This window comes from Aptenodytes patagonicus, chromosome 15 (assembly GCF_965638725.1).
Source record: "Aptenodytes patagonicus chromosome 15, bAptPat1.pri.cur, whole genome shotgun sequence".
NCBI lineage: Eukaryota > Metazoa > Chordata > Aves > Sphenisciformes > Spheniscidae > Aptenodytes > Aptenodytes patagonicus.
Window position 1 is genome coordinate 10,919,095 of NC_134963.1, and position 21,422 is coordinate 10,940,516.

General features: G+C 63.6%; 2 protein-coding genes across 2 annotated transcripts; one reads left to right on the top strand and one right to left on the bottom strand.

The window, feature by feature from the left end:
- Positions 1-399: 399 nt before the first annotated feature.
- Positions 400-3,875, top strand: LOC143167455 (somatomedin-B and thrombospondin type-1 domain-containing protein-like). Its single transcript, XM_076352901.1, has 6 exons — positions 400-607; positions 1,433-1,615; positions 1,743-1,833; positions 2,604-2,777; positions 3,278-3,398; positions 3,492-3,875. Exons 1-5 carry the CDS (start codon positions 400-402, stop codon positions 3,381-3,383), a joined length of 762 nt encoding a protein of 253 aa, XP_076209016.1. The 3' UTR covers positions 3,384-3,398; positions 3,492-3,875.
- Positions 3,876-6,867: 2,992 nt separating this feature from the next.
- On the bottom strand, positions 6,868-21,351 carry LOC143167497 (tRNA (32-2'-O)-methyltransferase regulator THADA-like). Its single transcript, XM_076352970.1, has 31 exons — positions 21,227-21,351; positions 20,350-20,527; positions 20,039-20,125; positions 19,761-19,788; positions 19,271-19,419; positions 18,940-19,062; positions 18,581-18,701; positions 18,160-18,311; positions 17,591-17,675; positions 17,146-17,282; positions 16,498-16,695; positions 15,404-16,100; positions 15,152-15,304; positions 14,951-15,060; positions 14,644-14,804; positions 14,229-14,395; positions 13,757-13,942; positions 13,022-13,170; positions 12,243-12,386; positions 11,833-11,937; positions 11,422-11,622; positions 10,981-11,131; positions 10,605-10,839; positions 10,221-10,460; positions 9,860-10,085; positions 9,511-9,717; positions 9,068-9,306; positions 8,671-8,853; positions 7,989-8,255; positions 7,689-7,894; positions 6,868-7,552 (listed from the first exon to the last, which is right to left on the bottom strand). Exons 1-31 carry the CDS (start codon positions 21,349-21,351, stop codon positions 7,281-7,283), a joined length of 5,682 nt encoding a protein of 1,893 aa, XP_076209085.1. The 3' UTR covers positions 6,868-7,280.
- Between the last annotated feature and the right edge of the window lie 71 nt (positions 21,352-21,422).

Sequence of the window (21,422 nt, forward strand, 5' to 3'; positions counted from 1 at the left end):
GGCGGCAAGTGGCTCCTGCAGTGCGGGTGGGGATTGGGGATGGGGTCCCCCATTGCACCCCAGTCCTGCTGCCCTCTGAGGCCGAGCTGGCGCTCCCGGGGGGAGCATCAGCTTCAACCCAGCAGTGCCCCTTCACAGCTGCTCCCGGGCAGCTCCGGTGTTGCATTGTCCCATGCACAGCGTTTTATTAACCATCCCGGTTAATTTTATTAATTCCTCGTCCCGGCCGCAGAGTGAAGAGCCGGGACAGCAAGGGTCGGTGGAGCAGAAGGGAACGGGCTTTGTCCCCCCGCCCAGCCCAGGGGCGGTGCAGCCGGGGCTCCAGCCCTCACTGCTCGCCCAGCGTTTGCTGGCGTGAGGGGAAAGCTGTCATTCGGTGTTTGGTGGGGACCTGGCACCATGTGGGGCCTGCTGCTCTGCGGGGGCTGGCTGCTGGCCGCCGGCTACCTGGTGGGTGCCATGGGTGGCTGCTGGCACCAGTGCTGCCCGGGCAGGAACAACGCCTGCTGGGCCCCAGGCGCCCGCCGGGCTCGCTGCTACTGTGACTCATACTGCGAGAGGACAGGTGACTGCTGTGAGGACTACCATGCCGTGTGCCGCCGCGCCGGTGAGTATTGGGACGGGATGGCACCGGCTGGGCCCCCTGCTCGGGGGGGAGCCCCAGGGCTGGGGGTGCCAGCCTGGGCTGCTGCTTGTGGTGGCAAGTGTTTGCTATTATCTGTTAGCCCCATACTTTGAGTGGTAACAGGAGGTGTCTGGGGATGCCAGCTGAGCTGGATTTGGAGCAATATCCCAATTTTCTGCTTTTTTCCACGCTGAATGTCTGGCTGCTCTCTGTGCAGTGAGAGAGCCCGCAGGGGTGGCCTCTGGTCTGCAGCTGAGAATTACGGGATGACAGTAGCGCTGTCCTTGCAAGCCTCAGAGCTGTCAGTGTGGGACCTGGGTGGGATGAACCCTGGCATCAACCCCTGCCACTGCTGCGGGCGGTGCCTTGCACGGGGGCACGGGAACTGGGGCCGGTGGCTGCGCTGGGGGTGACAAACAGAGTGTGGGCTTGGGGGGTGCAGGGCCAGCCCACCCTGGGGACCCAAACCCGGACAGGCGCCGGCCGCGGCCCCCTGGACAATTGCAGCAGTCAGCCCTCCCTAATCTCCAGGATATTAGCGGGGTCCCAGCTCAGCGCGATGCAGAGCTGCGGCAGCGGCGCGGGGATAAAGGCCTGCGGAAGCGGTGCACAATGCCACCGCGCCGGCGGCTGGCAGGGCAGCCTCTGCCCGGGGGTTGGGGGAGAGGGGCCGCCGGGGTCACCCTGCCCCTTCTCCTGCCTCCCCTCTCCCCGTGCTGCATCTCCCCTTCTCTCCTTCCATTTTTCATGCTATTGAAGCTCTCTTTTCCCTCCTCCATCCTGCCTGCTCCCCTGGCCCGCTGGCAGCAGTGGGCTGCGCGGTGGGGCCCTGGGGGCCATGGAGCGGGTGCAGCTCCCCGTGCGGGGTCGGCAGCAAGGCCCGCAGCCGCCAGGTCACCGTCCCGCCCCGGCACGGAGGGGAGCCCTGTCCCGACCTCAAGCAGCGCCGCGGCTGCCTGGGGGAGCACCCGACCTGCGGGACGGCCAAAGGTAATGTGGGTCCCACGGGGATGCCCACCTCCCTCATGCGTGACCGTCTCCTGGTGCTGCCGTCCCCCCTGCCTGTCCCGGGGCGTCTTTAACCGTCTGTGTGTGTCCCCGGCTGCTCTTCTGCCAGAGGTGGCCAAGATATTACCTGACTCCTTCAGCCGGGACTTCAGGGATCCCTGGCGAAGAGCTGGGCTGCTGCTGCTGGAGGAGCCATCCAGGTGGGTGTGGGGCTGGGGCCCCTCTGCACCCCCCCTGCCACAGCCATGGCCCCTCTGCACCCCTATACAAAGCCATGGTCCTTCTGCACCCCGTTCTAGAGCCGTGGCCCCTTTGCACCCCACCTGGAGCCATGGCCTCTGCACAACCCCCACCCCCCAAAACCATGGCCCCTTTGCACTCCCTCCTAGAGCCATGGCCCCTTTGCAACCCCCCCAGAGCCATTATCCCCCCCCAACCATGGCCCCTTTTCACCCCCCAGACCTATGGCCTCTTTGCACCCCGCCAGAGCCATTACCTTTTCCCCCACTCCCCAAACCATGGCCCCTTTGCACCCCCTCCTAGAGCCATGGCCCCTTTGCAACCCCCCCAGAGCCATTATCCCCCCCCAAACCATGGCCCCTTTTCACCCCCCTACAAAACTATGGCCTCTTTGCACCCCCCCTAGAGCCATTACCCTTCCCACCCCCCAAACCATGGTCCCTGTGCAGCCCCCTACAAAGCCATGGCCCCTTTGCACCCCCAAAAGCCGTGGCCCCTTCTCCCCCCCCCTCCAAACCATGGTCCCTTTGCACCCCCCAACGAAACCATGGCCCCTTTGCACCCCCCCCCGAGCCATTATCCTTTCCCTCCCCCCAACCACGGCCCCTTTGCACCCCCAAACCCATGGTCCCTTTACACCCCCATCCATCGAGAAAACACCACAACCTCATGCCCTACCCTCCAACCACCATTTTCTCACTTCCCCCCCCCCATTTTCGCCCCTCCCCAGCTCCCCCCTCCCCAGCTACTGCGGCTATTTCCGCCTGACGCAGGTAGGGCCCCCCTGCCGCGGGCAGGCCTGGAGCCGCCGGCTGCACCGGGACAAGCGGGTGTGTGTCGAGTGCCGGGGGGACGCGTCCCACCGCCACCCCCATTGCACTGGACACGGGCTGCAAGGAGCCAGGTAGGTGGTGATTTGGGGGGGGGCGCCCCTTCGGAGGCGCAACGCGCCCTTAGGGCGCGTTGCGCCTCCGAAGGGGCGCTCCCCCCATGGAGGAGCATCTCTCCGTGCCCCTAAGGCATCTTCCTTTTATATTCTTAATTCTAAATATAATATATTTATATATAAAACTAATATTATATTATAATATGCACAATATTATAAGATAATATTGTAATATGCCATAATATTATAGGATAATATTATAATATACCATAGTATTATAATATAAATCAATAATATGTACTATAAATCGATAATATATAATATAAAAATAAATATATTTATATAGAATAGAATATTTCAGTTGGAAGGGACCTACGGTGATCATCTAGTCCAACTGCCAATATATGTTGTTATATATATATGATTATATATATTATATATATAACTGTATATAATTTTTAAAAATTATATTTACTTTTTAACGCTGTGCCCTAGCTTTCACCGGCTTTCCCTTCCAGGACGTTTTGGGTGGCCGCCTCCATGGCGGGGTGCCAGGGCTCGTGGGTGCAGGAAGGGCTGGAGGAGGGTTGTGTCTGCCCCCCGCCGGCTCTCATCTTCGTGTAGCATCCCCCTGGGAAGGTGAGCTGAGCCTCCCCGTGCCACTGCTCCTTGCTGGGGAGTCGGGGGATGAAATAAAAACGTGGTGTCTTTTATAATTTCACCCTTCTGCAGGCTTGCTGCTCGCCCTTGGAGCTGACTCCCTGCATTTTCCGTTAAGTATTTTGTTGAAGAATGGGAAGAAAACGCTGCTTATAAAGATTAAAAATAAGGGAATTGCTAAAGTATGGTGATTAATGGTGGAAGAACATCACACTGAGGTTAAACCTGGGTGAGAAGATGATGCGGTGGTGACATGGGAGGATGACGTGATGATGTCATGCTCAGCCGTGACATCACGCCATGCAACGAGCTGCCATTGGAGAGCAACATGAGGATGGAGATAGCATCCTCCCTCTCTGCGTTCGGGCCGGCCCGACTGCAGTGAGCTGTTGGGCGAGGCGTGAAGGGTGGCTCAGCTGCGTGCTGTGGTTTGCAGAGACAAATTAAATGTAGGCACCCAAAGTCTGCATGTGGGCGATGATGCTGGTGGGTGCCTGGGTCCAGCCGCGGGGCTCGGCAGCCCCCACTGGAGGGAGCGGGGCCGGGCTAGGCGATGCTGGGCTGCACTGGTGCCATTCCCCACTCCTCACCCAGCATGACGTGACCTCGCTGGTGAGGTCCCCGGTCCAGCCTTGCTGGTGGTACCCACAGCCGAGACACTGTGCTGGTGGCCTCAGCACCTGCCTGCACCCCCAAAACCACCCCCTGGGTGACTTCAGTCCCACCCCTGCCAGGCACAGCACTAGGTGCTTGTCCCACAGAGATCACCTTTATTCAGACACGCCTGCCCGCAGCAACCGGCGGTGCCCGAGCCCCACGCTGCTGCGGCCGAGACACCCGGGGAGCTCCGAGCTGTTAAACACCCCCAGGGAAATGGGAGTGAAGGGGCCGGAGGAGAAGTGGGTGGCAGCGGAGGGTGGCCGTGCCCGCACCCATCCAAACCCTAGCCTTGGCAGGATGAGGCTCCTGTGGCAGGATGACACGCCGTGCCGGGGCTGGCTCTCGCTGGGCTGGCCGAGGGCGTGCAGGCAGGCAGCAGGGAGCCAAAGGTGGGCACAGCCCTGGGTCTGGGAAACAAGGTGAGAAGGAGAGGGCAGCTTACGGCACTGCTGTCCCAGCCTCATCCCGTGGGACCCTGGCTGCAGGTGGGCAGCCAGTGACCATCCCCAGGGCGAGCAGGCTATCCCCATCCCCGCAGTGGGGACCATGGCCCTGGGCTGCCCCAGCGCCTGCAGAGGACTGTCAGGTGCCCAGCTCCATGTGGAGTCTGATGATTTCCAGGAGGAGCTTCTCCTTCTCCAGCAAGATCTTCTCCTACAGCTGCAGGGTCTCCTTCTGCAGCTCCAGGATCGCTGTCTGCAGCTGGCTCTGCTTCTCCCACCACTCCCCGGCTGTGCCGACATGGCCCCACAGGCTGGGCTGGGACACCTCTGGTGCCGAAGGGCTGCCTGAGCAGAGCAGAGAAACGCATTAGAGCCAGCAAGGGGACGTGGAGCTGCGGGGAACCGCCTGCTCCTGCCCTTTCTCTCCCACCACTGCCCCTGCCATTGCTGCGTGGGCCTCCCGGCCCAGCCGCTTCAGGATGCCAGGCTGCCGGGATGGGTCGGCGATGCTGAAAGCAGACCCCAGGCCCGCTCCCTGCCAACTGTACCGCAACCTCCCAAAAGCTTAACCCTGCAGGATTTGGCCTTTCCCCCCAGCCTCCTCCATGTGCTGCAGCGGCCGGTGGGAGCAGGGCAGGGCAGGGCATGGCTGCCCCAGTGTGGGAGCTGGAACAGGCAGGAAAAGCAAATGGGCTTTTCTCTTGGAAAAATGTGGGTTTTGGTCAGCTTGTCCACAGCAAAGAAGCTGCTGCCTGGGGAGGGCTGCTGCAGCTCTGCAACCCACCCGGCCTGAGGACGGGGCTGGGAACCATGGCAAGGGTCCGGCTTGCCCGGCTGGGTGGGTGCTAGGGAGGAGGGCAGAGTCCAGCAGCAACGTGGGCACCTCACCGTTCTTCTCCGGGGCCAGGGGGCCAGGGCTGCCCGTCGCCCTGCTCTGTATCGCCAGGCTCGCTGTCGTGCCGAGGCACGGCCACACCAGTGCTGGGCTCGGCGAGCACTTGATGCGAAAGGGCGTGGGGGGCTCGGGGGAGCTGGCTGGCAGCACCGGGGCTATCCCCACTGCACCATGGCCCTGCGGTGAGGTGAGACGGGGAGCTGCCACTGGGAGCATCTCAGCCGTGGGCAGGTTGGGGGCTGCAGGGGCCATGCCAGGAGGTGTCAGTCTCTTTTCCACACTGGCCTGGGTTCCTGCCAGGAGCAAGCTCTCCTTGGAGTCGGGCTCTCCGCCAGCTGCACCAAGGAGGCTCTCCAGCATAGGGTCAGGGACTGGCAGGGCCCCTGCGGGGCAGACCAGCCCCCAGCACAGGGTGGCAGTGCTGCTCTGGCCGTGCAGGAGCAAGTCCAGGGTGACCTCCAGCATCCAGGGGGGATGGGGGGGGCCACTGGCTGCCCTCGCTCTGGAGGCCGAGGCTGAGAGCAGTGGGTCTGGCAGCCCCGGGCCAGGCTTATTGAAGAGGGTGAAGACGTTGTGGAAGAGCTCCTCCTGGGGCCGCTGGCAGAGCAGCGAGTGCTTCTCCACGGCCAGCTCCCTGCAGGCGTCAATGTTGTGCCACTTCTTGCAGATCTCATCAGGCATGCACTGGACCAGGAGGCTGAGGGAGTTGATGGTGGCCGTGATCTCCTCCCAGGCACGCTGCCAGGCCAGCGTGTTCTTGTACCAGCCGCTCCTGGGGATCATGATGTCCTTGCGGAGGCTGAACTCCTCCAGGATGAGGAATTTCTCCTCCTTGGAGAACTTGATGTGCTTTGGCTTGATCATGCTCATGCTGCCGGCGGGCGAGGAGGGGGTGAGGATGAGGGATGATGGGTCGGGGTGTGCTCACGCCAAGCACTGCTCCATCCCCCTGTCTGGGGCACGCCGAGCCGGGGCTGTGGCACTGCTTGGGGCTCAGCAAGACTGGCTGCCCCCGGGGGTGCTGATGGTGGTGTGTCCCCCCCCGGTGCTCCCCAAGCCCAGACGCCTGGCAGGATCCCTTGCTGCCACCGGGCCGGTGCCAGGCAGACGGCATGGGGAAGCGGATGTGGCCACATTCTGTTCCGTGCTGGGGCGGGCCTGGTACCGGGGCAGGGTGGCTCCAGTGCCCGTGGGGCTCAGCCAGGCGCTGGGTCTTCACCTGCCTGTCTGCTGCCTGCAGCCGTGAGCTGGTGGGCTGCACCTGCGGGGCTGGGTGCTTGTGGGGGTTTTGTTTGTTTGCTTTGGGGTTTGGATGTACCCGGCTGCAGCTGGTGGCTGTTGCCCATTTGCTGCCCCATGATGCATTTGGCTCCCACCCACCTCCCCCTGCCTCCCCCTCTCCTGCCGCCCCTCCTGAGCAGGGAAATTAGAAGGCTTCAACGCTGGGGATGTTCTTGGCCTCTTTATTTGGGATAGAAGCCCAGGTTGGCCACGAAAGAAGAGCTAAAATGTTGGTTAAAAAAAAGGTGGTGGGAGTCAAGCAGCGCAAGGAGGTGTGAGGGCTCCAGGGCACATGTCCCCTCCTCCCAGCTGGACCCGAGGGCAGCGATGCTGTGGGCAGCAGTGCAGGCACGGGCCAAGGCAATGCTGCACTGGTGTCCTCGGGATGGAGAGTTACAAAACACTGGGAACAAAGGGAGCGTGTCCCACGTGGCGAGTGGGGTTCCCTGAGTTACACCACCAAACCTGTAGTCCAGGCTGGCAGCCAGAGAGAGCATCTGGCAAATGGAGGGACGTGGCAGCGTGAACCAGGAGCCTCGTGGCTGCAGGGCTTGGCATGATGCCGCTCCATGCCTGGAGCCATCAGGCAGCCCCGGACAGTGGTCTCGGCTCCCCTAGCACATCATCCTGGCTCAGCGTGGGGGCCAGCCCATGCCGTGCCAGCAGCCCCTGCACCAGCTCAAGCTCCTGCTCCAGCTCCTGGGCGCTGCAGCCCAGCCCCGGCACGGCGGCGGCGCTTTCCCCCAGCACATGCAGCACCTGTGCCGCCAGCCGGGCCCTCACTAGCAGTACGGCCACGGCCACATGCAGCTTGGCACAGCCCAGCGCCTTCATCCCCCAGTGGGCAGCAGTCTCTGTGGAGAGAGTGGGCGAAGGAGCTGTGAGCGCAGCAGGGTCTCCCCCCAGGCAGAGCTGGCCCAGGGGACAAGGACACCAGCTTGCCTGTCCCAGGGCCTTTGCACCACCCCGCTCCCCCCCCCCGCGCCGTACCTTGGCTCCAGCGGTGCTTGCAGTACCGCAGGTCGTGCAGGACGCTGGGGCCCGTGGCTGCCAGCCAGCGCAGAGCTGAGGCATGGAGCGGGCTGCCAGCAGGCGCCTTCTCCAGGAGCTGCAGCAGGACGGGGAGCAGCTGCCGTGCCAGGACGGCCGGCTCTGCAAAAACGTTGGGTTCATCCTCCTTGTACAGGCTGGCAGCTCTGCGGGGGAAAGTCGAGGGGCAGGTGAAGCTGAGGGCCGGCCCCATGGCCCTCCGCGCTCCCTTGTACTCAGCCCAGGGGACTGGCAACTCACTTGTTGGCCTCCAGCTCCTCCACAATGGCCCTGAGATCTAGGATGGGGAGATGCTGCAGCAGCAAGTTGAAGGTTTCAGGGTGCTCCCCAAACTCTGCCAGGAGGAGCTGCAGGAGGCCCTGGAGGCCCATGTTGTCCTGCACAAAAACGCAGCTGTCTCGGAGCGGCTCGCTGGCGTCCTGTCGCAGGAGGCTGGCAAAACCTGAGGCCTCATGCCGGACCTCCTGCTCCTCGTCTTGCAGAAGGTGAATGCCCATGTTTATCAGCCTGGGGAAAGGGAAGAGAAGGGAAGGAAAGGCCACCGCACTTCCCAGCCTGCCTGGAGGGTTGGGGAAGGGTGAGACCCCTCCAGCAATGCTTCCCCGAGGGACTTTTCTCCTGGGTTGTGAAAGGCACAGCCACCACCCAAGAGCTCACTGCTTGGGAGGGCAGGGACCACGACATGGACCGAGGGACCCATCAATGCAGTTTATTGCTCATAAGGGACTGGCTGCTTCTATTAAAATGCCACCCACAAATTTTTTGTAGGCTGCAAGCTCTTGGGTACTAGTGATTTTTGAATGAGTGGGATTTTCTTTAATGCCCTTGAATTTTTTGCGGGGAATATCGCCTTTCGCAGGGTCAGCCTATTAGTCTGCAACACGCCGGGGCTGTGGGCAGTGCTGCTCCTGCAAGGACCTACCGCAGAGCCACGGGGACGAGCGAGGGACAGGCAGCGCGCAGGGTTCGCTGCACCACATCGGCACCCGCCATCTGCAGGGAGCGGGTGGCCGCCAGCCGCAGCACCTCGGACGAAGCAGACCGGCTGCACTCCTCCAGCGCCATGCACCATCGCTCGACCAGGGTGCCGTCCTCGTCCTCAAGCCTGTCAGAGGCCGGGGAAGGAGAGCGAATTCAGGCACACCTTCCAGCTCTGCCCAGGGGTCCAAAGGCCACTGGCTGTCCTGAGACCGCAGGACCCAGGCGCAAAGCTGGCTGTGATTTACAGGCGAGAAGTTGTGGCTCTGTTTCCAGCAGGGACTAAGGAGAAATCTCCTGGAAGGGTCAAGCAGAGCCGCCCGGCAGCAGTGGGGACCTACCGGCGGGCGAGCAGCAGGCTGGCGGCACACAGCACCTGGAAGAGGAGGTCGGGGCCAGGACACTCAGCCTCCACCATGTGCAGCAGCATCTCCAGGCATGCTGCCGAGGAGCCCTGGAGCTTATGGGAAGCTTCCTGGGACAACGACGAGGGGTCTCTGTAAAGATGCAGCAAAGCCTCAAGGTACAATCTCAGGAACTCTTTGTCCCTTCTCTCTCGCAGCACCGACCCCAAGCTCTCCTAGTTGACAACAGGAAAGAAGGTACACGGTTAGTGGCCCCGGCACCACGGGGTGGCAACCTCAGCACAACCGGGTGAGCACCCTGCACCCGTGCACCCTCAGCCCGGGGAGCACCGTGCTTCTCAGTGAGCACCCAGGATCCCCTCTGCGCAGTGCATTGGGGACCCCCTGCTTTACTCAGTGACTTTTGAGCCTCATCGTACCAGCAGTGTCAGCCTGAGAGCCTTCTCCAGCTCCTTGCACGTTCCTTCCTCCCTGGCAATCACCCAGCTCAGGACGGCAAGCTGGACGTCGGGATTTGGCTGCCGGAGAAGTGAGCAGACGGCGCCAATCCGCTCGCCGTCTGCCAGCCGGGCTGCCTCGCTGCACACAAAGCAGGCCATGGTTTGGTGTAGGATGGCCAAGCCCACCTGGAGGAAAACCAGGATCCCCCTTCCAACACTCAGCCTCGAATGGGGTGTGTGCCCCCCAAGTGGGGGGGTCCCCACCTCCCACCCCCTGGCTCGCTGTCAGGCAAGCCATGACTGTGATTTTCCCGGCAGGCAGCGGTACCTGCAGCTCGGCACATCCTGACTTTCCCCCTGGCGGGAGGCTGCCCAGCTCAGTGCTGACAGCATCACGGATGCTCTGGGCGAAGCTGGGGCTAAAGGATGCAGGCAGGAGGGCGAGGACCTGGAGGAAGGTGGCACGGACGAGCGGGCAGCGCTGGGCAGGGGTGAGCAGCCAGCCCCGTGCCTCCAGCTGCAGAGCCACGCGGCGCAGCGCTTCGGTCGACAGCCTGTGGAGAGACGCGCAGCCTCACCATGGGGCCCACAGCACAGGCGCGGGCACCGCTTTTCGGCCAAAAAGCTGCATCTCAACACAGAGCGACTGCAAGGGCCATGGGCAGGGGGGATGGCGTGGGACCACTCACCCATTGGTGCCTGGGGCGGGGGCCAGCAGTGCCTGCATCTGCAGCAGGTGCCCATGGACGGCGTTGTGCGAGCAGACCCGTCCAGGTGCGGCGGGGAGCTGCCGGGCCAGCTGCAGGAGGAGCCCCTGGCGCCGGGGCGGCGGGACAACCGGCACCAGTGCCTTGGCAGCCATCGCTCGCACAGCGTAGATGGGGCTCCCTGCCAGCCCCAGCAGCGGCCCCAGGAAGCGAGCAGAGGGGCTGTGGAGCAAAAAAGGGCACCACACGGTGATGCTCCAGCCAAAGTGAAACCCCCTGAGAGCCAGGGCCAGCCCTGGCACCGCAGGACCATCTCCTGCTGTAGGAGCCCTTGGCCAAGGCAGAGCATCCCTGCTGCTCCCTCACCTGCCGGGGCTGTCAGCGCCAGGCTGCAACTGGGCCAGGAGGGTGAGGACGGCGTGGAGCGCGGGACGCAGGCAGGACCCCCCTGGCACGGGCCCTGCGGCCGCCCCCAGCTCACCCAGCAGCACGGCGCCCAGCTGGGGGTGCTGCCCGAGGAAGGCTTGCAGGCTCACCCCCTCTGCCGGGCAGCCCTCCCCATGGCTCCGCTGCTGGCCCAGCAGCCGGGAGGTGAGGGCGCCTGCAGGGACAGGGAAGAAAGCAGCGTCAGGTCCCCTCTACCCCCTGCCCGGCCCACCATGCTTCACCCCGGCCAGGCTCCGAACCCAAAGGGTTGCATCGGTCCTGCAGGGGTCTCTTGCCTCTCCCCTTCAGTACTCACTGAAGAGCTGGATGGCCGCGTTCCTCATGGCCCAGCACGGCGAGCCCAGGCCCCGCAACGCCAGGGCCACCATTGGCGTGGCATACCGCAGCAGCGCGCTGCCCAGCCCCGCGCCGCGGACCAGCGTCTGCAGCACATGGAAGGCACACACCTGGGGAGAGCACGCAGGGCTCAGCAGCACTACGTGGGGAGGGGGCTCACGCTTCCATGCAAAGGGAAGATGGTGGGAAGAGACAGGGGAGCCAAGGGGCCGTCAGCTCTTGGGCTGCCGGGATGGGCAGCGTGGCCAGGGCTGCGTTTTTTTGCTCACCCTGAGGTCTCCGTGCTAGAGCAGCCTTGTGCTGGGGTACCCAGCGTGGTTCCCTTTAGGGGACCTTGTGCAGATCACCCTATCCCCAAATGGGCTACAGCAGCCAGGAGCTCAGCGCCCGCCGCGCTCACCTGCGGGAGGTCGAGGGTCTGGTCCCAGTCCTGCGGCAGGGCCGTGGTGGCCAAGGCCAGCAGCGTCTGGACGCACCGGGTCAGCAGCGGCCGTGCCTGTGCCGAGGCCTCCCCGCTGACGATGCAGAGGAAAAGCATGGGGAAGCCGGCGGCACGGCGCGTGATCGAGCTGCTCCGTGGTCCACTCAGTGCTTCTAAGCCCTGAGGAACAAAACCCACCCAAGATATGGCTGGAAACCTGCCAGCTGGAGCCTGCAGCTGCTCTGCAGGGGAGGGCACTGGCTGTACCAGCCCCAAACTGTGGCGTCCCAGCTGCCAGGCGGGTGCTCACCCCAGGGTGGAGGGACACAGCCCCCGGCCTTGGGGCTCCTTGGGGCACAGGGGAAACGTGGGGCAGAATGAGTGTGGTACCTGCTCCAGCATGGTCTGCGGGATTGCCTGCAGCTCCTTGTCTGGGTGGTTCAACAGAGCAGCACAAAATTTGGTGAAGCCCATGCTGCAGCCCTCCACCGCTCCCTAGGGCAGAGCAGCGTCAGGCCCCCCGTGCCCCAAGGCTGCACCCACCGCCCCCCCCCCAACCCCCAGAAACCTCTTTGCAAAGGGGAAGGAGAAAGTGAGAAGACATCATGGTGTGGGGACATGACGGGATTTGGCACCAGGATCCCCTCTGTGTCCTGTGTCCTGCCCCAGAGCAGGCCCTGCCCCACTGCACTCACGCTCCCTGCATGCTGGCAAGAGCCCCTGACTATTGAGCCGGGGCAGGGACCGGGGCCGGAGGGGTGGGCGAGGGGCTGAGCCACCCCAGGCGGATGCACTCTTACCCAGTGCCGGCACCGCAGCAGGATTTCCTGGAACACCCTTGCGGCCATCTGCAGGGTGGGGAGTGGCAGGAGGGGACCCAATCCGGTGGGCAGCGCCGGGGCCAGCAGCAACTCAGCCAGGCCCCCCAAGAGCAGTCCTATCTCCTGGGAAGAAGTGGAAAGTCACGGGGACCGGCAGTGGGGCTGCCCCGTTCCTGTCTTGCCCCGTTCCTGTCCTGCCCCTCCGTCGCTGCCGCAGGGAAGCACAGCAGGTGCTGCCGTCGCCCCCCAGCACAGGCGCTCTTGGTTGCTGGCGCCGTCAGGCAGCGTGGCCGGTGGGATGCCCACGAGCACACACAGCCTCCGCAGCACGGTGGTTTTCCAGCCAGCTGCAAGGCGTGCATGGCAGAGATGGCCTTTTTCCAGGCAGCCACCAGAGAGGAGAAGCCGGGATGGGTGGCTGTTGGGAAGGAGCCATGATGAGCGGCCACAGGGCTGTAAGCCCGGGAGCCTGGCTCTGCCGCAGCTGGACTCTGTCAGTGCCTGGGAACCAGCTGGGCTACATAAGGGCAGGCAGGGAGGTGGCTGCTTTTGGGGAGGGTGGTGGTTGCATCTTCCCTGGCAGAGGGTGAGGATGGCCTGTGGCAGCTCTGAGGTAAGGGCAGAGATTCCCCTTCTTTGTCCCCAGGGAGGGTGAATGCCCCAAGGGGAGCTGGAGAACCCAGCTGCTGGGGTGGGCTGGGCAGTGGGTGCTGTGCTGGGGTGTCCCTCTCCCCGGTGCTGTAGGGTGGGGTGCCTACCTTCACTGATACCCAGCAGCAGGTCAGGATCAGGCTGTGCTCTTCCGAGAGCAGGACTGAGTCCTCCTCCTCCTGCTGCCCCTGGCCTTTCCCCAGCATGATGAGGGAGCCAATGGCGTTCCCCATGTCTGCAAATGATGGGGCGGCAGCTGTGAAAGGGAGAAGCCTGGTCTGAGTGGGGCTGTGTGGGGCAGTGCCTGTGCAGGGCAGAGGGAGGGGGATGCTGCTGGGGGGGTGTGGGGGACCTGCTGTCCCCTGTTCAGAGTGTGCACAAATGGCAGTGGCTCCTGTCCTGCAATGTGTCCCGCTCAGGACCACAGTTGCACTTTGCCCCACTACTCTTTCTGAGACATTGCTGTAAGGGCTCCACCAGCCCCTGCTCTCCCAGCTGCTTCGATATGGCAAGTGCCTCGCTGCTTCTGGAAGGTTTTTGCCTCTACTTCTGCTGCTGTTCTCACATGCAGTTGAGAAAGGGACCCAAAATCAGGCACTAGCTGCTCTGCTCCCGTGGTTTCCAGGATCCTCTGCCCAATACCTGGAGCATCCTTGCCTGGGTGTCCTGCTTTGGACCTCACTCCCAGGCCAACCTTCCCTGCCCAGCCCCACTGCTGTCCCCTGCTAGAGGCAGTGAACCTAAAGCCTTTCTCAGAGGCTGGAGGGCTGCTGGGTCAAGGACGGCTGCGATGGAGGTGCCAGTGGTTCCTGGGGCTGGTCCCCTCCTGGGGACACGCTCACCTTGCTCATTGGCGCCAGGGCCTTGCTGGCTCTGCAGAGCACCCAGGAGGAAGGAGGTGATGTCTCTTGCTGTGGTCACGAGACGGGTGAGGAGCTCCTGCCAGCTCTGCACCGACTCCGCTGCCTGCATGGAGGTGGCCACCTCTGGCACCTGGAGCAGGCACCTCCGCAGGGCTGCGATGGCTCCTGCATGAACACCCATCTCCGGTCACAGCGGTGGCCAGTGCAGCCCCAGCTCTCCTGCCTGAGCCTGCTGCTGAAATGGCTCACGGGCAGGGGAGCGAGCAGGGCCCCTAGGTGAAGGGCACGCTGGGCAGGTGGAGCAGCAATACAGGGAAACTGAGGCAAGGACATGGCATCAGCACTGAGTTGTGGCCTCAGTCCTGCCTGTACGATTCCTGCCTGCTCCAAGTTCCCAAGGAGGAGCCCTGCCATGGGAGCTGCTTGCTGCCCTGCCAGGCTGGGGACGTACCATGCATCGGTGCGGTGGCTGCCGCCTGCAGCAGGTCCCGGCACGCTGCAGTGTACTGGGCTTGCAGCATGTGGAGAAGGTGCTGAGCGAAGCAGAGGCCTCGGTTGGGCAGCGTGGGGGCTGCTTCAGCCTCCAGGGCCAGGCTTTTCATGGTGCTGCTGTCTGACCTGGGGGAAGGGGCAGAGGCTGCTGCAAGGACGAGGGAGTTTTCTGCCCGACTCGTGCTGTGCAGCTCTTTCCTGCCTCGGCTCGGGGTCCTGCACCCCAACCCTACCCAGCTCCCCACTGCAAGGCTATTTCAAACCCAAGCCATCGCTGCCCTGAGCTGTAAATACAGCCTCTGGCAAGACACCGGTGCTGCCAACGTGCTCTCGGGGGCTGCCATGCCAGGGAGGGGGAGGCTGGGAGCTCATACTTCCGCAGGATGGTCTTTATCAGCACGGCTCCGGCTTCAGCCTCCTGCACTCGTGGGCTGCCCAGGGCGTCCTGGGCCAGCTGGAAGAGAGCCAGGGTGATGGGCTCGGGGAATGCAGCGGGGAAGTAGCGGATGAGCAGCTCCGAGGCCAAGTCTCTGATCTGCCAAGACAGGAGAGGTGGGGGGAATTGGGACACAAGATGGAGGGGAAAGTAGCTGGGGCAGGGCAGGAGGGGAAGCCCACCACCCTTCTCCTCTGAGCCTGCTTGGGGCCAAGGCAGGTGGCTTTACAACCATTAAGGATCACCTCGTTAGTATTGTCCTGCAAGCAGCTCAACAGCGCCAACAAATTGGGTTGAGAGAAGAAGTCCCAGCAGCCGCTCTGCCTGGCGTAGCTCAGCAGTGTGGCCATGGTCCCTGTGGTGGGGACACGGGGTGGTGGGACGGGGCTGGCGGGGAGCACCCCCGCAGCAAGGGGTGATGCGCTGGGCGGGCTGTCTGTACTCACGCGGGGGCTGGCCTTTCTTCCTGTCAGGGCTCCAGGTGTCCGTGCAGGTCTCCAAAACAGCAGCCAGGAGGAGCAGAGCCGTCTTCTTCCTCTGGTAATTGGAGCCCGGGCTGAGCGAGGCGATGCTGAGCTGCAGCAGCCACTCCACAAAGCCTGCGGGTAGAGAGCATGGCAGCGAGTTATGCTGGGCTTGGACACCCACTTCTAATTCCCCCGGGGGCCGTGGTGGAGGTGCCAGGGCAGCTGCCTCACCTACTGCCTGGGCAAGCTGCCCCACTCCCTTGCCCGGTTCGGTGCCTCGGGGCACCTTCCCTCGAAGCTGGGCCAGCGAGCTGTCCCGCAGCCGGACCAGCGCCTTCCTCACTGCTGCCTGCAGCAGCTGCCGGAATGAGGAGGAGTTGCAGTTGAGGTTGAAGGGCAGGAACTCCCGCAGCAGCCGCACCTCTGTGCTTGAGAGGGACTGGTTGGTGCTGGGGCTGCAGCAGAGAAGACCCAGCGCTGCCAGCCGAACGCCTTCCTCGCGGGCGCCCAGGCAGCAGGAGAGCCGCTCCAGCGTCTCGCCCTGCAGCAGCAGGGCCCCCACCACGCTATTCTGCGCCTTCAGCAGCGAGACCCAAGCCCGGAGCGATGCCGTGTCCCGGCCACTGAACTGGGCGGCCAGTGGTGCCCGGGTGGCCGGGAGCTGCCGCAGGGTCCAGGCGAGGAGGTGGTTGGCGGCATTGCTCTGAAGGATGGGCAGGGGGGAGCGGAGTGCCTGGGAGAGCAGGGGCAGCCAGCGCAGCACCCACTGCTCCGCCAGAGCTGCCTCTGTGCCCTGCTGCCTGTCCTGCTGCTCGGTGCACTGCTGCCGCACCAGGGCCTTGTAGACCTCGGCAGCTGCAGGACACAGGTGGTTGGTGGAGAGGCAGCTCAGGAGGTGCTGCGGCAGGTCCGGGTAGGCATCCAGCACCTGGGAGAAAGGCAGACAATCCTCATCTCCCTGCCAGGCTGAAGGCTACGTATGGTGGGGGACAGATCTGGGTACGGACCACACTGCGGGCACCCATGGCACTAGGCATCTCTGGTATCCCAAGCTGCTTTTGGCCAGATTTTGGTGGGCATCAACAGGCAAAGCTTCCCTCCCTGCTGGCAGTTCCCAGGGATGCATCACTGTTGCTGCAGCTTCCTACCCCACCAGGGGTACTATCCCTTGGGTGATGCTAAAACAGTCCCCCTGGCTGGGAAGGCTGCCTGCCCACACAGATGAGCTGGGCAGGGGAAGGTGACAGGCAGCAGACAGAGGCTGTGCCACCCCGGCAACAGTGCCAGCTGGGACTGAGCCTCCCCATCCCCCCCGCCTTCCCTACCTGCTGGCTGCCCACATAGGGGACGATGGCACACAGGGGCACGTATCTGGCTTTGATTTGCCACGGCATTGAGATCACCCTCTGCAGCGTCTGTTGGTAGAGGGGTCTCTCCTGGTCCTGGAAGTGCTGGCACTCAAGGTGGTAGATCTCCAGGAGCAGTCGGAAGGAGCTGTGGATGAACTCAGACACACCTTCCACCTGGGGGGGAAAAAACCAGCAAGCAGGAGAGGTTAGGGTGGACTCCCCCTCCTGTCTCGCTGCTTCAGGAAAGACCCTTTGCTTTTCTGTGGCCGTGGACTTTCAGTACTGGCTGGTAACCATGAGGTTAGGAGCTGGGGACGTGGGGATGGCAGGAGGTGAGCCAGCAGGTGTGGACTGGCTGGGACTGCACCGTGGGTGCTGTGTGGGGAGGGCGAAGCACTGGGACACGGCCCTGAAGAGGCCGTGTGTGACGAGTGCCTCAGCCTCTGCAGCATGGGTGCCCCTGCTCTGCCAGAGGAAGGCAGCTGCAGGCAAGGGGGTTGTATTTGGTTGATGGAGCTGAAACAGGTAGGGGTGTGTTATGGGCAGGGGAAGGGCAGCTGAGCCGGGCAAAGGAAGGGCTGTTTCTGGCTGCTGTAGCACAGGCTTTCAGCACCCCAGCCTTACCGGGGTCTCGGCATTGTCCCACACCAGCTGGGTGAGCTGCTGAAGGAGCTCGGCGTCCCGGGCCAGGATGCGGGTCCCCATCAGGCGCCAGACGGCAGGCAGGCTCTCCCGCAGGCGCTGCAGCCACAGGGCGCAGGCTGCAAAAGCGGAGAGCACCACTGCAGCCCTCACCAGAGACACTCGCATGCAGCAGAGCTGTCACGGGCTGCTGGGCTTAAGGACCCTGTGTGCAAGGGGAGCCGTTTGCCCATTAGATACACAAGAGCCTGAGAGGTTTAGTGTCCATCAGGCTGGAGCAGATATTAATAGCAGTTTCCAAACCAGCCACCAAGATCCAGAAAAGCATCTTCCCCAGGAGAAGATGAAGCGCCATGGGGGCTCCATGTATCATGAGCACAGTGAATCCTTCAAACCCCCTTGCCATGGCAGGGTCATCATCTCCTACCTTGGAAGCAGTAGTAGTGGCAGTCCTTCTGCTCCTTGGTCAGGGCACACACAGCGGGAAAGACCACGTCCAGCAGCAGGCAGGCCTGTGGGAGCACAGCGGCTCAGGGAGCGGGCAGGCACGGGCTTTCCAGGGTGAGAAAACCCCACCATGAGACAGGCGAGAGCACTGCGTGGTTTTCCTGCTCTTACAGCAGCTTATTGCTAGCTTTCGCTCCCTGTCTGGAAGTCCTCAGCTCTTGAGGACTCGGGAGATGCTGCAGTTGGGCAGAGCTGGAGGCTGCGCTCTGCCCAGAGGGCAAATGCTGCTGCCGCTTCACTTGTGCAGGGGCTACTTTTGGCACCACCTGGCTTCTCGCCCCCCCGAGAGAGGGAAACCCCTGCCCAGATGTCTTTGGAAAAAGCAAGCTCCTGGCTAACGTGCTGTGCTCAGCGGGATGCGTGGAGCTGCTGGTGCGGAGCGGTGCAGCCTGGCTACGTCCCACGTGGATCCACAGCCCCTGCCGGCGGCTGCCAGCCCTGCACAAGGGGCTCTCCAAATCCCTGGCTGCTGAGTTTGTGCTCTCCTACCTTGTGGGTGAAACTCTCCAGCTGGCAGCTGAGGATGTCTGTCTTGCAGCATGTCAGCAAACCTCTGGTGAGCACCAGCTTCTCCAGCCCGTCTGGCTTCAGGACGGGAGGGGCCTCCACCACCAGCTCCCCAAACTTCAGCTCCCCTGCGCCTGGTCGGAAATGGCTGCGTTAGATGGCAGAAGGATGGCAAACCCAAATGCTGCTCTGAGAGCGAACTGCCCTAGGTCATCCCAGAGTGACCGTGGGAGGTGGCCGGTGGCAGCTGGGGCTCCTGCACCCCGAGAGTGGGACGCAGCAGCAGAGTCCGGCTTGGACTGCTGGTGAGTGGCACCGGCCTCTGTCCCCTTGCACCCAAACATGCCTGTCCCCGCCGTCCCCTTTGCCAGAGGCCATCCCCAGCTCAGGATGGAGTGCACACCTCGGTTGGGGAGATGGAGGAAGGCCAGCACGGCGCTAGCCCCGCGCTCGGGCTGGGGGGCTGTGTTCACCAGCATGCTCAGGGCCGTACCCACCAGCAGCCGCGTGTCCTTGTTCAGGGCCTGGACTTGCAGGGGAGGCAAAGGCACAGCTCAAAACACCATTTGAAAACCAGACCCAATTTAACCCTCCCTCCATGCCCACGCAGGCAACTATGCAGGGTCCCTCGGACACCCCAGGGGTTGGGACTGCCTCTGCAGGCTCCCCTCGGGGAGGGGAATGGGGAAAGCACCTGGGAAGGACGGCAGCACTCTGCTCCTCGGGACAGGCAGCACCATCCCTCCCCAGGGCTGTACGCACCTTCCCCCATGCCACCTCCAGCAGCAGCCCCAAGAGTCTCTGCAGGGCTTCACTCTTCTCTGCTGCGCTCCACACCAGGGGGGCCACATCCTTCGGCAGCGCCTGGAAGAGCTGGAGGCAGGCCTGGAAGAGGAGGAGGGACAGGGGCCGCGGGGATGGCTGTCAGCATCCCTCACCTCTCAAAAAGCAGCGATTCCCCAGGGATGGCCATTTGAAATGGCGCTGTGTGCCACATCCCTCCTGGACATTGCCCGGCTCAGAGGGGGCTCCAGCAGGTCCCTGTCCTTGCAGGGACTGATCCTTCCCCCCTCCTCTGAAATTTGGCTCTTACCTTGACAGCCAGGTAGCCCCACGTGCTGCCGGGTGCAGGCTGGCTCTGCAGCACCCAGCGCAAGGTGGTGGCCAGGCGCTGCAGCAGCGGGGCCAGGTTCTGCCGCCAGTGCTTCCGGCCCAGGCTGCTCTCCTCCATGAACATGCACACTGTGGGCAAGGGGACAACATCAGTCCCCAGTCCTCCTGGCACCATGCCTGCAGCCGGCCCTGCTCCCGGTTAAGCCAAGGCCTGCGCTGCCGGTAAGCAAGGTAGGAACGGGGCTGGGATGCAGGGGATGCTTTGGCTTGTCTGGTTTTCAGCTGTCCTGGGTGGATGGGCAGAGACATTGGGTGCTGCTGGGACCTCTGCAGAAATCCCACGGATCCGGCTGATCCCTGCTCCCCCTCTCATGAGTGCAGAGGACTCGGTCTGGGTGGGCAGGGGGTGTCCTGTGCATTGGTGGTGTGGGCTGGGAGAAGCTGCCGGAGGGGAAGGAGCAGAGACTGACCTGACTGAAGGTCCCCAGGAGACAGCACCTGCAGGGGCAGAAGGACAGTTTGTCCCACGTGACGACACGCTGGGGCTCAGTGCCTTGGGCAGGAGGGTCCCAGCGATGAGCAAAGGGCAGTCACATGTCGCTGGCTGCAAGCAAGGGCGAGCCCCCAGCACAATGGGAAGAGAAGCAAAGGACCCCAGGCAGCCCAAACCAGGAGGCCCCTGTCACACATGGGCTCCAGCCAAGCCCCCATGAAAGCCGGTGTCACCACACAACCAGGGTGCTCTCACCTCTCCCTGCGGCGCCAGGCCGGCCAGAAGCGCGCCCACCTCCTGGGCCAGCAGGGCTTCCTTCCCCACTGCCAGCTGGGTCACGATCTGCCAAGAGACACCCTGAGTCAGTCAGTCTGCCCGGACCCCCGAGAGATATCAGCTTCAGTGTGCTTTTAGGGGAGCTCTGCGGTGTCACCGTGGCCCCTTTGCCAGTAAGGATGTACCACGCCGGGGCTGTGCTGGCAGCAGGCAGAGCCGGGTGAGACCATCGCTTACACTTGTGGCTAATAGAGCTCTGAAGCCGCAGCCCAGCTGGTTGCATTACGGACCTGTTCCAGTTTCTGGAAGGAGCTGGAGCTGCCGGTTGCCTCCATCTGGAAAGCCAGGATGCAGCGGAGCAGGGGCCGTGCCTCCGCCTCGCCCAGCGCCTGCAGACCCTCACTCAGCGTCCGTGACAGCAGGAGAGCCTCCTCCAGGTGCTTGTCTTTGCATCTCTTGGCAGTACTCCTGAAACGGGTGAGGATAGCCTGGCTTAGTGGGGCTTGAGGTGGGGGATACCCCAACTTGGTGGGGATTAGGGTTGGGGTGCCCCAGCTCAATGTGGATTGGGGTGGGGGTACCCCAACTCAATTTGGATTAGGGTGGGGGTGCTCTGGCTTGGTGGGGATGAGGGTTGGGGTGCCCTAGGTTGATGTGGATTGGGGTGGGGGTGCCCTGGCTTGATAGGGGTTAAGGTTGGGGTGCCCTGGCTTGGGATGCTCCTCTCTCCCAACTGCACTCAGCATTGCATGGGGTGTGGGGGGGGAGAAGCTCCTCAAAGTCCAGAGTCCATGAACTGGCCCGTTCTGGCTAACGCAAGCACTTGGCAGGGCGGCAGCGGGGGGCGGGGGGGGGGGGGGGGGAGAAGGAGGGGAGAGGCAGAAGGACCCGGAAAAATCCTAAAATCTGCTGCCCTGCTGCTGCAGCGCGGGCTGGAAGGGGATGGGGGCAGGTGGGGGTGGCTCGGTCCCCGGAGCTGAGCCTCCCTCCCTCCCTGTCGACCCCCGCCCGGGGGGATGCTCGGGAGACCCGCACCGGGTACCCACGCCCGGTGGACGCCGAGATCCGCGCCCAGGGGATGCTCGGGGGCTCCACGCCGGGGGATTCCGGGGGGACCCGCGCCCGGGGGGATGCCGGGGGCTCCTTGCCCGGGGCCCGTCCTCTTACCCCGCGAATTGCCGCAGGCAGCGCAGGCAGGAGAGCACCGGCTGAGCGATGCCCAGCGTCCCGTAGAAGGCAGCGCAGGCCCGCGCCTCCCGCTCGGCTCCCATGGCCGGCGCCGCCACCACCATAGAGCTCGTCCTCGCTCCTGCCGGCTCAGCGGCCCCCCCTAGCGATGCTCCCCCCCTCCCCGGCCAGCCGG

Coding starts and splice junctions, on each gene's coding strand:
- LOC143167497 (XM_076352970.1), bottom strand. CDS start 21,351: ATGGTGGTGGCGGCGCCGGCCATGGGAGCCGAGCGGGAGGCGCGGGCC. Junction 19,789..20,038: donor GCCTGGCGCCGCAGGGAGAG/GTGAGAGCACCC, acceptor CTGCCCCTGCAG/GTGCTGTCTCCTGGGGACCT. Junction 11,132..11,421: donor AGACCCTCGACCTCCCGCAG/GTGAGCGCGGCG, acceptor TGCTCTCCCCAG/GTGTGTGCCTTCCATGTGCT.
- LOC143167455 (XM_076352901.1), top strand. CDS start 400: ATGTGGGGCCTGCTGCTCTGCGGGGGCTGGCTGCTGGCCGCCGGCTAC. Junction 1,616..1,742: donor GACCTGCGGGACGGCCAAAG/GTAATGTGGGTC, acceptor CTCTTCTGCCAG/AGGTGGCCAAGATATTACCT. Junction 1,834..2,603: donor CTGCTGGAGGAGCCATCCAG/GTGGGTGTGGGG, acceptor GCCCCTCCCCAG/CTCCCCCCTCCCCAGCTACT.